Below are 16,804 nucleotides of genomic sequence, written 5' to 3' on the forward strand. Positions count from 1 at the left end.
TTCTGAAGGGTCAACTTCCCCGAGCACAGAAAAGGGCATGGCTTAGTGGCCCCACACTAGTGATGTGCAATACCTCTTACTTCCTTTACGATCCAATACCAAGTAATACCCAGACTGGTATTGCAGATACCAATACTTTATATTTATATATCTGGTTTTACTGAAACTAGATCAGAATTGATGGAGAAAATATTGTCCAGTTTTCCCTCTGATGTCCTCTGCCTGCTCTGCCTCCACTTTTGCCGATTTACAGAGTTTACATGTTACTGGTTACTTTAGCGGCTAACATCTGCTAACAGTTCGCTACTGAGCCATGGTGTGCAGCTAGCTGTCCTATTGCGGATTTGGCCTGGACAGGAAACTTGATGTTCCAGGTTTGTACTGACTGCTGGTTCAGAGCCTGCTGATAACAGGAGCTACTGTTAGCAACAGCTAGTGGTTAGCAATCCTTGGCGTTACCAACAAATAAAGCTATCTGTCCACTGGGAAAAATCATAAATCACAGAGTTAAGGCAGCCAGAGGACATCAGATGGGAAACCAGATAATATTTACCTGTCCTTCCTAACCGTAGAAGCACTTTCTGTGAGACAACTACTACTGCACTGCACAACATAAAGCACTATTTTGGGTATATATTTTGGGTGCACGAGATTTGCAATGGAGCCTCACGGTATGTCAGTTACATGCACTGAACACTTTTTATTCAACAATGCCCAGGGAAATACAGTTTTCCCTTCTACGGCACCTTTAAAACTAATTCTAGGAATTATATTCAAAGAATAATAAACCACCCCTTTAGGAAACTGAGCAGCTGAATTCAACATTCAGAGTAAAATTAAACATGCTAGGAATAAATATTTGTAAATATTATTTAATATATATTATTTACATTTAGGACACAACTGGTAATGCACAGATGATGTTAGAGATCAAATACACTAAAGCTGTTTAATCAAGATTAATAATTTTGATCCATCTCCATAGTGAGTGAAATGGAGGGACAGATAAGCTAAGTTTATTGAGAAACATGAGCAATTTCTGATTTTGCAGCCGGTTCATGGCTGCTTCCTCTTTCTCCAAATAATTTGTTCTCTTCCCTCCCATCAGAGCACAATGTGCAAACTGATTGGGAAGATGAATCATTAGTCCCTTGAGATATTTAATGATCCTTCACCCATCACCGATAACACTAGTGTATAAAACAAAGAGGAGACAATCGAAGTTCAGGTATTACATTGTGGCTCCCCTTATTGTAAAAGTAGGGTATGCAGTCCTTATTTCAAACAGTCAACATACAAAAATAACACAAATCTCATTATTTAAATTAGCTGAGAGAAAAAGATGCAATAACAGTAGTTAAACTGGTCATAGCAACTGCTTTTATCAACATGATAAACTGATCCACTTCTGTCTCCTCTGATGTGCAGCCTCTCTCCATTGACAGGATAATTTAACATGTACTCATGCGTATGCACACGCACAAACACACATTTTTATTTACAGGAAAATGCAATATGAAACACGAAAGGTAAAGCTTGCTTTTCATCAGATGAATAAGTATCTCATCTCTATTGTCTCAACTATTTCACCATCCTCTTCTTTAAATGCATGAAAGTTGCTTTGCCTGGAAGGACAAAGGGGGTAACAGCACCTAAGGCCCCAGTTGTTCCTCCTGCAGACATACCACATGCACCACAAATTCGTAATTCAAGGTGGAGGGTACAAACACTGTAAAGTCACATGAAAAATGGTTGAGTTGAAATCAAGAAGGCAGTTTGAATGTTGAGTTTTATGCCAGGGAGTAGATGGTATTCATCGGAGAGTGGAGCTCCAGACTTCCACCAAAGTCCAAGTCCCTGATATCTCTCCTGGTTCCTGTGTACTGGCCAATGAACGAGCCGTCCTCGTTGAATGGTATCTCTCCTCCTTCACCATAGTCCACCAGACTATCATCACTGTCTGATCGTTTCATCATTGCCTCCATAGATGGCTGGCCTCTTTGAAGCCCTCTTTCCTCCTCTCTACAAAATAATCCAAAAAATAAAAACTTCATATTGGAGTCACATTATTTCAGCACTAGAAGACAGAAAGGATGGAAGATAAAACTCAACCTGATGTTTCAATACATTAAAAATGTACATGTACATACCGCCGGGGGTAAGGCAGAGTGGAGACACGTGCGATCCTAAAATATGAAGAGAGTTTGTGATAGAATAATAGTATAGATGATTTTATTTTAATGATCATCCACTCATAAAATTTTTATAACAGTTCCTGTATTCCATTTGCAAATACTATTTAGAGCTCCAAACTTCTATCACTTACATACTCTCTGAACAAATTAATACATAACAACTCAGTTTAAATGTCAATCGTGTCAATGTGTCAATATTTAGTCTTTTCATACCTTTCAAGAGACCTTGAGTGGTTCAGTGGGAAAAGAACAGGGTTGTTGTTTGGGGGAAATAAAGATTTAGATAGAAAAGGTAGGGTAAGTAAAAACAGAAAATAATGAAAGTATGATCAAAGAGTTATCATAAATACTGTAACCAGATTTGATTTGTATCTGTGCAGCATCATGCTAAAACTTTTATCAAAATTAAAGACACCTTGTAGAGATTAGGACCACTTGTATCGCTGTGGAGCAATGTTTTTATGAGCGGGTCACCATTTTGTTAGTATTGTGCACATGTGGACATGTGACATGATTCCTGCCTCCTGTTTTCTGATCTTCCACTGATTTATGGTTGGTGGCAGCAATTTGCAAAGACATATAGCAGTGTGCCAGGAAAGGCAGTGAAGAAGACTGCCAGCCAACGATCATGAATCTAAACAATGCACAATTTAAAATATTTACAAATATCATCTTTTGCAAAATGTTTTAATGAAGGAAGGAAATGCCTCAAGAATACACTCAATATGTTTTTTTTGATTAACACTGACTCTAAAATTAAGGTTTGTTTGTTTACAATATAACTCCACAGGGCCGCTATATCATCAAACAAAAATTATAATGCACAGTTACAGAGCAAATGGATGTAAATACGCAGCTACTGTAGTTATAATTTTCAACAATGATAATGACAGTGTTATGGGAAACACAATAACCTACTCATTGCTGAGTATTATTACCACATAAAAACTACTAGTACGTGATGTAACACACATTGAAAACCTGAAATAGGATTTTGTAAACCAGTTTGGTAGATAAAACAGTAGAGGTTGATAACATTATAAGACAAGCTAAAATTAGAATTTTCTCTGGTGGTAGCAGTAAAATGTACAGTAGATGTGTTTTTCTCATTTGTTTATTTTCTACCAGCTGTCCACTGTAATTCTTACCGGTAGTCAAATGATCCCTCCTGATCTTTGTCATCCACCAGCTCCAGTGAAATGTCTTTTTTCTCCCGTACTGAAATTAAAACAAGCTACGCTGTTATAAGAGATACAATGAGGTGATTTTGGACATCATAGAAGATGAGGAATCACCACTGTACCTGGGTATTTCCCCCCTCGGCTCCTCTTGATGAAGCAGACTATAAGTAGGATGAGCACGATAAGAGCCACAGCACACATAATCCCAATAAACCAGCCCTGAGTGGAGATGTCCACTTGGTCCTGAGCATAAACTGAGACAAACACATTCAACATCCATTCAGCTCTTTAAAGTGTTTATTTGGTAGACCACCAACTGTGTTGATGCATGGAAAAAGTAGTAAATTACTTTCAGTGGTGTAGTGGGGTGACTCCTCCGTATGCCATTCCCCTATACCGATCCGAGTTCGTGCCGCCACGGAGAATCGGTATCGAGTGTAGCGGTCGTATCGCCTGACAGAGAAACTTGTTACATTTGGAAGGAACTCCTCAACTCGCACCTCCTCTCCCCTGGTGGCATTCACTGTGAAGAGAGTGGACATTTCAGTGCACTAGTAGAGTACTCTTGGAGTACTCTTCGTGTTGGTAGAGTGTGCACAACTGAGCTATTAAGTACCATACCTTCTTGGAGTGTGACTGAACAAGTGATCATTACCCTCTCAAAAACATACTTCAATGGTATTTTGGTCTTTGAGTGCATATTTAAGTGTGCTATTATGTGCTAAAGGGATGTGGGTCTAAGTGTCATCTAGAAACCTTTCCCAGCTTTAGAGGAAAAAAAACATTTCCTTTTCTGTTGTCAGCTTTGCAGTTTCTCCAAGGAGGACTGCAGAATGCTACATAATGCTTTGAAAGAGTAGTCTGGGAGGGCAGATGTATCTCCAATTGGGAGTGTTTCAGATGTTGGGTTGACATACTTGTCTGGTATTTGAGGGAATAGCCAGTAATGATCCCATTGGGTTCTGCTGGCAGGTCCCAGTCGACATAAATACTGTCCAGGTGTCGCTGTTGTATCCTAAAGGATCTGGGAGCAGATGGTACTGCAAACACAAAAACACAGCCCAGCCACTTTAAAGCACAAATAAAATAAAAATAAACACAAATTTATGGTTTGCTTGTGCTTGGTATAGGACACAGGCGTTGTTGTGTTCCTTGGATGGTAAATTTGTGAATTTTCTTACCTCCTTCAGGTGTTGAGAAGTGTATATTATTACTGGGCGGTCCTTCATATCGATTGTTTGCCACCACTATATACATCTTGTAGTTGCTATAGGGGATGAGCCCAGTGAGGACCCCAGAGGGCTCTGGACCATTGTCTGTAAAAGCTTTAGACTTCATCGCTCTGTTGACCCTCAGCCACCTCAGCTGGCTGCTGTCCCTCCAGTAGTAGACCTGAGAGAAACAACACATCCAGCAGTTTGATTCTGCCGCAAGCATTGGGTGGTTATCTTTACTAACAGTTTTTTTTTCTTGCACACTGTCATGCACTGTTAGGTTCCAGGTATTAATACATGTATGTATATAGTATTTTCCTACTGGTTGCATTATATTCAGTTGGCCAAATAACTGAGTGGATGAGAGTGTACATGTTATCATTTATGTGTATTGTTGTTGTCGTTGTGCATTAAGCGGGTTGTCAAACATGGCCGTAAAAAGCTTGTCTCCTTGTCAAGTAACACTGTCAGAACTGAGTTTGTTATAGTTGCAATCAGGGTCTGAAGTTAGCACCTGTCTTGCTGGGATCCAGAAGGCGTTTTTGTTGAGAGATAGAATTTTGTGGGAATTAGAACTGACATAAGGACCTATTCATTAGTGGTTGAACTGTGGATTTTGTATTGAGCACTGACTGTATTATAGTGTACACTGTGGTGAACTTTGTGTTTCTTCTCATCTGTAGGTACATGAAAAACCTGGTTGTTAAGTAAGGTGGAGTGATTGTTATGTGCTGAAAGACACTGGTCATTTGTGCATGCAAACGCGCATGTAATATTTTTTTGTAAATATATTGAACATTGAATTACAAAATTATTTACTTTAAATGATACTTAAATGAGCTAAATGTTATTCCTTCATTTAGCGGATACATTTGAAAAGTGGCAGGAAAAAAAACACTTACATACTACAGTGGCAGGCAGTGAAAAAAGTTAATTTCAGACTCTGGTTTCTATTTTTCGGGAAAGGACCATCAAATTTACACCACCTTTATACTAAATCTATGGGCTGTAATGACCAGTCAAAGGGGGGCCACATTTCAAACATTTGAGCCAATTATCTCATCATCATATATAAACTTTTCTTGCTGATTTAATAACTTATTTTGTATTAGCCATTTAGTCTTTAATCTAATGGGCCCATGATTTTGGTATTTGGGTTTTTTGACTGATATTTGATTGGGTTCTGGTTCTGTTTCACATTGTAAATGTCGATGTTTGAACAAGCACTAATAAACAGTGCTCACAGTGAGTGGGAATTCAACCTGTTCTTTCACATGATCACTTGTATGCTGATGCATCTGTCTACCAGGTGTGCATTAGATGACAGTTTAGTAACACTCTTATTTTATTGGTAATACAGTACAATTGTATTTGTCTGTTCTCTTCATCTCTGTCGACTAAATAATGGACCTGGATCTTAGTCCAACCTTTAACTTACTCACCACAAAGAAAGACACTTTCCAGACTATTATATTAACTGAAACTTTCTCTCTCTTGTCTAGCTCATTAAAGTCATTTGATTGTCAGTAACATCAGTGGACTCTCCCTATGAGGTAGAGTATGTCGTCAGTTTATATTATTATCTATCAACATAAATGTAAGCTATACTCAAAGTCCAATATTGAATTCACAGTAGACACACCTTGTATTCTTTCAGTTCTCCCATAATAGAGTTGCGTGACACTGGGTCCCAGTGCACAGTCACTTCAGTGCTCTCAATGTTGGACACCCTCAGGTTCAGGGGTGCAGTCATGGGACCTGGGAAAAAACAGAGATTGTCTTTTTGTATCAGTGAACACACAGAGAGGTGATGAGAAGGTCAGCTTGACTGCAATAATAATTGGAGTAATAATAATAATAAGAGGTGTGTTCCCAACTCACTTAGTGTCTACTTTGTTTTGTATCGCTGCTGAGTGTAACTACTGAATAAAATAACCTACTGAAGACAAAATAACCAACTTCTTATGAAAAATAGGGAGTAACAAACAGATGGGTAAAAATTAATGGAGAAACATAACATCAGATACATCCATAGAGGTCAGAAGGTATCATTGAATGGTTTGATGAGTATGAATATTATGCCTTTGCAGTCACCAGATCTCAACCAAACTGAACACCTATGGGAGATTTTGGACTGACATGTTAGACAGTGCTCTCCACCACCAAATGTGGGAATATGATTTGGAAGAATGATGTTCATCCCATGAGTAGAGTTCCAGAAACACTTGGAGAATCTATAATGAGGTGCTGTGAACCTACTGGTGGCTCATGGTGGACCAACACCTTAGTAAGACACCTGAGGTCGGAAACAAGTTGGATACTTTGCATAGAAAGCAGGAACATTTTAGAATGACAAGTATGTGAAGACTTTATTCTATGTGCTGACGTTGCAGCAACAGGGTGCCTACTTCAACACAAGTACAGCACAACAATACTGTATTCATAGCCTCTGGGTTAACTTGAAATCTTCTGTATTAAGTGTGTAATCCATTCTAATAAAACAATCCATACATGCAATTTTCCCTTCACTACCCTTAGGCGAATATTAGGAGATGGGCTCATTTACATAAACATTTTTTTGGTGATAATTCTCCACCCGGGTGAAATTAAAGCACTGGAGATGAAGAGGCCGCATCGAGGTTTTTCCCCTATTTGTTATTGATTTATGTATCATAATGCAGTGGATTAAGGTACTTACGGTCTTCCCCAGAGTAACCAATGACAACAGGAGACTCAGGACCCAGCCCAAAGTCGTTGACGGCCTGGACTTTGATCTCATAAGGAGTGAAGGTATCTGCATCGTAGATGTAGTATTTCAGCCATTTAGTGGTTGCATTCTTCCACTCCTCTCGGGAATCTCTCCTTCTCCACCAGACTAGATACTTCAGGTGGGGCCCGTTCCACTCTCTGTAGGTGAGAGGCTGAAAGCATAGTTTTTAGCGACCAGGATAGTTTAATTTCGGTGTGGTAGCGATTAAAATATGCAGCTGTCAAGATAAATATGAAAGTGTTACAATTTTTGATAGGTGCAATTCTATTACCTCCCAGCTGATCTCCATGTTATTCCTCCATGTACCCACACCCTTTAGATTCCTTGGGATGACATCTGGGGCTGTACAGGAAAACCAATGCAGTGTTAAGATCATTAGCTTGAAAGGAATAGTTCAACATTTCAGGAAATATACTTAAAGGTTCAGTGTGTAAGTTTTAGTGGCATCTAGTGGTGAGGGCTGCGATTTGCAACCTGATTGCAACCAACTGCTCACTCACCGCTCACACCTCTTTTTCCAACCACGTAGAAGAAGCTATGGTGGCCATCTTTATACACCACCTTTATACATCACTGAAAACATTATGTATATTATATTGCATTTCTGTCAATAGATCCTCCTAAATACTACACACTGAACATTTAATTTCTTGCAGAGAGTTAGATAAAATGATTGATAATGTAATGTCAGTTAAATATGAAGCTACAGCCAGGAGATGTTAGTATAGCTTAGCATAAAAACTAAAGACAGGCTAGTTGGTTCCCCCGCTTCCAGTCTTTATGCTAAGCTAAGCGTCTCATAGATGATACCTTCATATTTTGAGAACAAACATGAGTGTGGTGTCGATCTTCTCATCTAACACTCAGCAGGAATATCAATTAGAGTGTTTCCCAAAATGTCCAACAGTTCCTTAAAAATGTGTTACACGTATGGCTGCTAGCTTACAATCTGTATTAGACGACAGGTATGTATTTTAGGAGCATAAAACCCACGTGCACCACTGCTCTGGAAGCGCATAGATGGACGACTAGGGCGACTCATTCCGATTTCATTGATAGCGATGACCCGGAACTCGTAGTAGGTGAAAGGTGTAAGATGTAGAATGACATTGTTGAGGTTCCCTGGGTACGTTGACAGGTTTCTCCACTTTCCAGGCAACCAGTCATCATCATCATACTGCACTAAGTACTCTGTAACAGACCAGTAAATGGAGAAATATAACCAAAAATGTCAACAAATTTACAAATATGTAAAACATGTTTTTATTTTTGTGAGTTTATTAAGTTGAATGCTTTTTACCTGTAATAGGGCTGTGGTTGCTGTCTCCAGGGACCCAACTGAGTCTTACACTACGTTCATATGGATCTGACAATTCCAAGTGAGTTGGAGGATCTGGCCGGTCTAAACACAAAAAATCATGAACAATTGAAAAGCCTAACATGCCATATGGTTGATGAAATGTCATTTATTTTAAACATGTCATACCCATCACCATTAGTTGTGCTGAGGCAGACTTCTGGTCCAGTTCACTCTTGATGACACAGGTATAATTGCCCTCATCACCTCTGTTTACATTAGTGATGACCAGATTTGATTCATCTAGAGAGATTCTAAGGATTGCATACAAGTAAGTAAAACTTGTGAGATCTAGACGCTCATATGTTCACACAAAAACTTTAATTTAATTAAAAATAGTTGATATTTACTGTGTATATCTATAGAATTCATTCATAAAAAGATGTACCTCCAGCCAAGAGTGACCAGCGTTTTATCTTTCATCCAGTTGGTTGTAACGGGAGTAGTAACATCTGCTTTAACACCACACTCAAAGCGCACATCACTTCCACGGATGACTTTCATACTCTGTGGTCTGGTGACAATTAAAGTGGGCTCTGACAAGAAAAGATGAAAAAACATTACAGATCACACAACCAGAAAGTGTTCGTGTAAAATTGTATGACGCTCACCTTTGACCTCTATTCGGACTTGACTCTCATCTCTTCCTGCGATGTTGCTGACTATACACAGGTAAGTTCCCTGGTCCTCTATCCGTATGCGTTTTATCTCAAGAGTCCCGTTACTGTGAGTCTTAAAACGATTCCCTTCAAGATTCCCCTGTCCATATTTAGACCTGTGTGAGCAGATCCATAAACATACATATGCACACACACACTGTGAGCTGATGTCTGAACTCACTCTTTGCATTAAAATATCAAACAGCATGTTCTCACCATCGCAACTCAGGCACTGGAGAACCAAAAAAGCGGCAGTCTAAGAAGGTACGACTGCCCTCTGTCACCTTGATGAGTTCATTCCTGGGCCCAAGAATACGTGGCGTTGCATCTAGAGAAGCATTGATAATTAACAATTTTATATTATTATTTATATATTATATTTATATTCTTGGTGTACCCTCTCTAATCTGCATTGCCTCCTGTGTGCCTAGTATAGTTAATGATTTCTTAAAATTCACAAATGCCTCTCACTGACCTCAGTGATTTGCATGTATGTGGATATAAAAAGAGCAACTGCGATGTCGGAGAAAAAGAAAGAGTTGCTCTTTACTCATAATATCTTTTACTATTATTACATTATTATATACTGAGGTTACTGCCCATTGAGAAGATGGTATATCTTTCTTGATGCATTTTTCCTTTGTATTATGTTATGTATTGTATTATGTACTTTCTACACTTTGTTTGTTCCCTGAACCAGGCATTTACCTCTGGCTAAAAATGTGCAATTATCCAATCACTTCAACTGCTCTGGAAAAATGTTAAGCAAAATTTGTTGTATACAGGAAATTCATTTTAACAGTTTTTAAAGGGTTCATTGTTTTCTATTAGTGACATACATGAACATGTTTCTGTATTTCTTGGTTTTGTATGTGCTCTTTACATTGATTTGAAGGTGATATACCTTTGTGCACAAAGGATTTAGCACACAGTTCCCATGAAGTAAATAAGCTGAGTTTTAGAAAGATGAAATTCATAATAAATAATACCTTGAGTTGTTTGTTTTCAAGTATTCATGAATATTTAACGTTATAGGAAATAAAGCATGGATTATCTGCTTTATGTATTTGATTACATAGCATTTGATGTTTAACAGTATTGGTTTTTAAACATTTTTAGGTAAACACCACTTTCTATATCTTGTTATATTGTATATACATGTGTTTTTTGTTATTAAATGCATATAAAGGACAGAGCCACAATGTATTTTATAATTAAATTTCAAAGCAATTCCATTACTTCCAATTTAATTTTTATGACAATGGTGAGCATGGGAAACACCTTTTACAGATGCCATGACACTGAAAATGTATTTGAGTGTTGTACGTCAACAATGTTTAAAATATACCTCACTGGTTTTTTTTGGTGATCTTTTGGCAAACCATTCAAAATCACATCACAACTCATGGCTGGGTTATGACAGTGAAAAACAATGTTTTACGCTGTATATGTCATTGATGGAAGAGTGGTAACTTACGTAGCACGATGACAAAAGCATTGGCCAATAAGTAACCATATTGATTGGAAGCATTGCACTGGTAGACGGCATTGTTTTCAGCAGTCACACTGCGTAAAGTCAGCGTGTCTCCTGACACCTGTCTGTTAGGCTGTGATGTAGCAGCTGAGGGAAAAAAATAGACAAAAGGAATAATACAGCAGAGGTTGATACTATCTAGATATACTTTTACAGCTAGTAGGCATGATCTCAAAAACGTACTGTCAATTGGCTCCCCGTTGATGAACCAGCTGATTGTGGGACGAGGAACCCCGTCAGAACGACATACCAAGCGTCCATTTTCCTCAGGGGCCAAAACCAAATCAGCTGGCTTCTCCAACCAGAATGGAGCCGCTGTCAAATACAAGTATGTTATTTGTTTCAATATTATTGTGCAGTAAGAAAAGATATGTTTCTGAAAGTGTCTCTCACCTTTAACCTGGACAGTTATTGTATGCTCAATGTATCTGATTTTATTGGTAGCAGTGCAGACATATTCGCCTGCATCATCAAAAGAGGCCTTTGGGATTTGAATCATCTTGTTGAAGTTCTTTATTTTCATGCGTGAAGTCACCACCAGGTTCTCACCATCCTTGGTCCACGTAATATGAGGAGTTGGCCTTGATGATGATAAACAAGGCTTTACACAGGACGACTTTCATGAAATCAAAGTCAAAAATATACTGAATAGAAAATATATGCACACAAACTGTTGCTTTTTGTGGCTTTTTGTATTATTAACATTAGCTTTAAATATACTATAAAAATAGTTATATTAAATCTCCCGATCTTGAGGTCACACTCACACTCCTGCAGCTACACACTCCAAGAGCAGTTCTTCCCCTTGAAGGACCAGTATGGAGCTGGACGAGCCTGTGGGAGACAGCCAGGTGGGGGCAGCCTCGGCCACTGTACGAGCTGCAGAGCCACAGCATAAACAAAACATACATAGAGTTATACAAAATACAGGATTGACATGGACACTTAATTATAATTAATTATGCATTAATATAAAAATTACTTAAAGCTGCAGCTGATAAATGTTGGGTTTACGTTTTACGACATATTTTTTTGCAACATATACTGCTACTTAGCCTGTGAAGGGATCTTTTGAGAAGTTTTATCTTTATCTATGAAACATAATAATGTATTTGTTGATTATATTTTATATGAATAATTTGAATCTACAAAGTAACAAGTAACTGAAGGTACTGAATTGCAATGGAGTAAAAGCATAAAGTTCCTCAAAATTGTACTTGAGGAAATGTATTTAGTTACATTTCACCACTGCAGGTTACAAGTGAGCAGAAAGATGAGATTTGGGCTAAAACCTTCAGGAACTGTGAACACACAATCATACTCACTTGTAAGCACTTTAACAACCACGGGCATCTTCTGCTGAATGACATTCTTGTAGGGGAAGCGGGCATTACAGCAGTAATCAGTAGCAGAGTCATTCAACAGGACATTAGAGAAGTACAGATCTCCGTTTACTCCCATGGATACCCTGCGGTCCTGCCGCACAGGCTGCATGGTGGGGAAAGCTGTCTGAATGGGCCAGTTGAAAGGTCTTGCATATGAGCCTGACATGAAACATGGTGTTAAAATGTCAGTTCACAGGAGAAACTGTATATTTAAACAGCTAAATTTATTGAACACTTGTTCAGTTAGCAGATCATTAAAATGCTTCTTGTTGAGGCGTATTGATCCAAACTTTTATGTAACTGAGATGTAAACCTAGAGAGAGACACTTACAGCTGGACATCCAGAAGGTTTCAGGTTTAGGTGGGCCAGGTGGAGGGTCACAGGAGAGGACTAGAGGCAAGCCAGCGCTGATCACCACAGGCTCCAGAATCTCTCTTGGCCACACAGGAGCTCCTACACAAACAGAGGTTTGCAAGGCTCCACTGAGAAGCAAAGTCAGGTTTTGTTGTTTGATATTAGTAACTGATTTGGTTTGCAAAAAACGAGTCAACTCCTAGAAATACATTATCTTGTGTGTAGGTTTTAGTGGCATCTAGTGGTAAGTGTTGCAAATTGCAACCAACATGTTGCTGTTTGCAGCACTAAGTCTACATGATGCATGCTGGACTTGACATAAGGCATGCTGGTTAGGAAGTGTGCCCCGACTTTCGCCGGTGCTGTAAAACTTCATCGTCACATGACATTAAAACCTCGCAGAGAGCAAGACGGCTGCAGTCGCTGAGTCAGGCAACCGCAGTTGCTTTTCTCTGGCTGCACAAAGTTGGAACCACCTTTTTACTGATCTCGCAACATTTGTCTTTGCAAATGCCGTGAGATCAGTCATTGTTCTAAGCTCACAGTAACCTTGTGCAGGTAGAATGACCAACTTGACACGGCGGTCCAGCATGGCAACCTGCGTGTAATGGGACCTGCGGTGTATGTAGATAGACACGGCTCATACTGAGGTAATAAAAACATAATGATTCTTATGTAGGGTTCTCTATACAACTCTGAAAACATAGTTATATATATTAAATTGCATTTCTTTCAATAGACCTTTTTAAATTTTACACACTGGACCTTTAAAGGACAAGTCAGGTGATATACCATATTTTTCATATTCTAAACAAATATCCAAAGACCCAGAGCAAGAATTAATTGATCCTACTAACATATATTGCCTGTGTAGCTAAGGCTCGATAGAGCTCCAAACTATTAAATACGTCAGTGGGCCACACTGTTGAACTGATTATGATGAATATTAGTTCATAAATACAATTTATTTTGAGTCCCTCCTACTGCTGTATTGCCATCACTAGAATCAAATCCTTGGTGAAAATAATGCCCAAAAAATGCAATATTTACTCCTGTTTGAGTTACATTGGCTAAAAACTACACTACAGAGCTGTTTTGGGAAATATTTTAGCCTAGTATATATGTATATATACTGTATGTGACCCATCTTTTGCGTCTTTGGTAGGAACAAATGAGTGCAGGGAAGACGGAAAGTTTGTAGCCTTTGGAATTTTTATAATACCAAAAATACAAAATATATTTTAGAATGCTTCTTGTATTTGTTAATATTCACCATATTGTAAAGAGTAACACAGCTGAATTCTCTTTGAAAGTCAAATGAAAGCTCTGTAGGTAGGAAGCAAAAACATTCACCATCACACATCACATAAGTTGACATTTATGCACTGTAGAACTTATCCTCTTTTCATCTTTGTGATTTCAAATTACTACAAAACATATAGTATAGAAAACCTGATACTAATGTTGGAATACTGATTGAAAAACTGTGTTAGTGGCATTTCATTCCAAAGTAATGTCCATTTGCAGTGTGTCACGTATGTCTCCTGTCAGTGGTACATCAGTGGTGGATGCAAACAAAATTGATTCTCTAATTTAGTCTTTAGTAATCTAAGGTCCAATACTGATCTTACTGTATAGTCGGAGTCTGATTTTGTTGGAGTATGCAGATCCATACTCATTGGAGGCAATGCACTGATATTCTGCCTCATACTGTTCTGGATTGTTCCAGGCATAGATGTCCAGCGTCCCTGAGCGCCTGCGCATTGATGCTTGAGGGTCACGTGCCACGTTGTAATACTTCCCATTACGCCTCCATGAGAAACTTGAGCAAAACGTGTAAAGGAAGACAGAAAAAACAGTGAGGTTGTATTTGCAGATAATAATGTCAGTTTTATCAAAACTGTTCCCTGGGCTGAATCGGCTCTTACATGGGATGAGGGTTTCCTTTGGCTTCACATTCTATGATCATGGTGTCTTTGGGGTCAACAATATGCTCCTTCATTGACTGCTTTATGATGGTTGGGGGCTGCCTGACTGCAGGCAGAGAAAAAATAGTTTTGTATATTAGAAATGTATGTGATAAGACAATATACATCTCAAATTACAATATTCAAGTTCAGTTACTAACTCACTTTCCAAAGGGATGTCCAAAGCCCAAACACTCTGCCATAGAAGTAGCAGCAGTGCTGGTTTGACCAGAGTCCCCATTTTTGCAGTGCATGGAATCCAGCAACACTTTTCTTCACCAATTCTCCTGTTCTCAAATTGAAGAACATAACTGAATAGAATAGCAGACATCTACTGTACCATACATCCATGTCATTCAGTTAAAATCCAGACTAAATTTTGTATATGAAACTTCTTACTGACTAGTTATTGAAAAGGAAGGTAAAAAGTACTTAAAAGAAGTTTACCACAATGTAAAAAATGTGACCTTCATTCAAAATCCTACTAAAATAAAAGTACACAAGTATTATAAGCAGAATGTACTTTAAGTATCAAAAGTAAAAGTTATCTGCAGGAAAAACATTGTTTTATTTTAGATTATTATTACTGATGCACACAGCAACTTCATACTGTTGTAGCTGGTCGAGGTGGACCTGGTTTTAACTACTTTATATACAGTTAGGTAGCTTAATCCAGTGGTTCCCAACCTAGGGGTTGGACCCCTTCATAGGGACACAAAGTAAATATGAGGGATGATTAATGGGAGAGGAAATAAGAAGTTATTCAACATACATTTACATATATACATATATATACATTTTTTGTACTTCTCTAATCTTTATGTCTCTAATCTTAATGTCATAAAAAGTACAAAGAAATACTTGAATAAATGTAGTTATTACTACCACATCCACTACTTAGATCACACTGCTGTATCAGATTCTCTGACAAATTAGTTTATCATCATTAAACTGTCTGAAGCTGCTATGAAAACCCCCTGAATGTCTGTAAAAGTATGTACAGAAAAACTCAAAGTGTTTCATTAGATGCTTCTATTCATCAGATTATTGCTCTAAATATTTAATGAGTCATGTTAGTATGATCAGCACAACAAGTTGACAGTACCTACCTCTCTCATGTAAGGTCAAATCAGGGATTTCTCCACCCCATCTTTGTGGCTTCCGCAATGCATTGAGAATTCCAGTGACTTTACAAAATTATTCCTGTTTGTGCAGTATACCTATTAATGTCTGAGTCCTTCAAATATCAGGTCAAGAACCCTAGAGGAGTTCATACACTTTAGTAATAGAGTTTCTGTCTGTCACTGCCACTTACACTCTGCCCACCCATTTCATGAATAATGAATGAACGCTATACACCACCTCCTCATTGCCCACTTCACTTCACTGTTCTTACCAGGCTCTCATAATTCTGAATAATCCATCTCCATCAAACACAGTCACAACGTTTCTCTGCACAATAAACAAAGTGAAGTTCCAAGAAAGAAAGAAATGTTTGGATTCAGTTGTGGACATAATTGCATATTTTTTTTCGAGCCTGATTTTTCTGTCCCATAGCTGAGTAATGTTCACTTTGACCTGGTCCAGTGTGAGATAAATCAGATTGAGCCAAATGAAAGCACAAAACAACCCATATTCTGTACAGTTTGCATTGTTACTGGCTTTGATGACATCAAAATGTGGGCTTTATTGTTGACTGGAGAGAACTGGGAAACAGAGAATGAAAGCAATGTTTGTTTCTCTCATATGAATTTTGTATGTGGCAAATCTCGAGTCACATGAGTCCAGGGCAATAGCCCTGACAAAGGATGGAAATATCCAACATTTTCAATAACAATTTGACTATTACTTTTCATTGTGATGTGAAAAAATACACCTCAAACTCCCTCCGCACACCTCCCGTATTTTCGATTTTCCAAAGTGCCAACTTATCCTCTTTTTCAAGAAACAGATTTTTCTGCACTAAACCATTCACATGCATATCCTCAAAGGAGGAAAAGGTCATTACCATTCAGCTGGAAAAATCCTACGGGGGGAAGGATCAGATTTCTTTTCTAGAAACAGTGCCAACAACGCAGGAGAAGCTGTATTTGTGTTAAACAAAAGCCATCTCTTGGCTGTCGACAGAGTCCTGACCTGTGTAGGCTTTCAGGCATCCACACAGGGCTGCATATACAAACCAGCACT

At 38.5% G+C, this 16,804-nt stretch overlaps 1 protein-coding gene across 1 annotated transcript; it reads right to left on the bottom strand.

The window, feature by feature from the left end:
• Window positions 1-852: 852 nt before the first annotated feature.
• Window positions 853-15,044, bottom strand: nfascb (neurofascin homolog (chicken) b). The gene is made up of 26 exons (XM_046056235.1): window positions 14,783-15,044; window positions 14,579-14,684; window positions 14,282-14,472; window positions 12,627-12,749; window positions 12,236-12,454; window positions 11,678-11,789; window positions 11,304-11,491; window positions 11,094-11,225; window positions 10,854-10,997; window positions 9,593-9,704; window positions 9,329-9,492; window positions 9,106-9,253; window positions 8,847-8,971; window positions 8,661-8,762; window positions 8,354-8,551; window positions 7,632-7,702; window positions 7,289-7,511; window positions 6,233-6,348; window positions 4,558-4,768; window positions 4,294-4,416; window positions 3,726-3,899; window positions 3,499-3,630; window positions 3,344-3,413; window positions 2,409-2,420; window positions 2,151-2,186; window positions 853-2,022 (listed from the first exon to the last, which is right to left on the bottom strand). The coding sequence occupies exons 1-26, from the start codon at window positions 14,946-14,948 to the stop codon at window positions 1,791-1,793; spliced, it is 3,630 nt and encodes a 1,209-aa protein (XP_045912191.1). The 5' UTR covers window positions 14,949-15,044; the 3' UTR covers window positions 853-1,790.
• Window positions 15,045-16,804: the final 1,760 nt, after the last annotated feature.

Source organism: Micropterus dolomieu, linkage group LG08, assembly GCF_021292245.1.
Source record: "Micropterus dolomieu isolate WLL.071019.BEF.003 ecotype Adirondacks linkage group LG08, ASM2129224v1, whole genome shotgun sequence".
In the NCBI taxonomy this organism is placed as follows: domain Eukaryota; kingdom Metazoa; phylum Chordata; class Actinopteri; order Centrarchiformes; family Centrarchidae; genus Micropterus; species Micropterus dolomieu.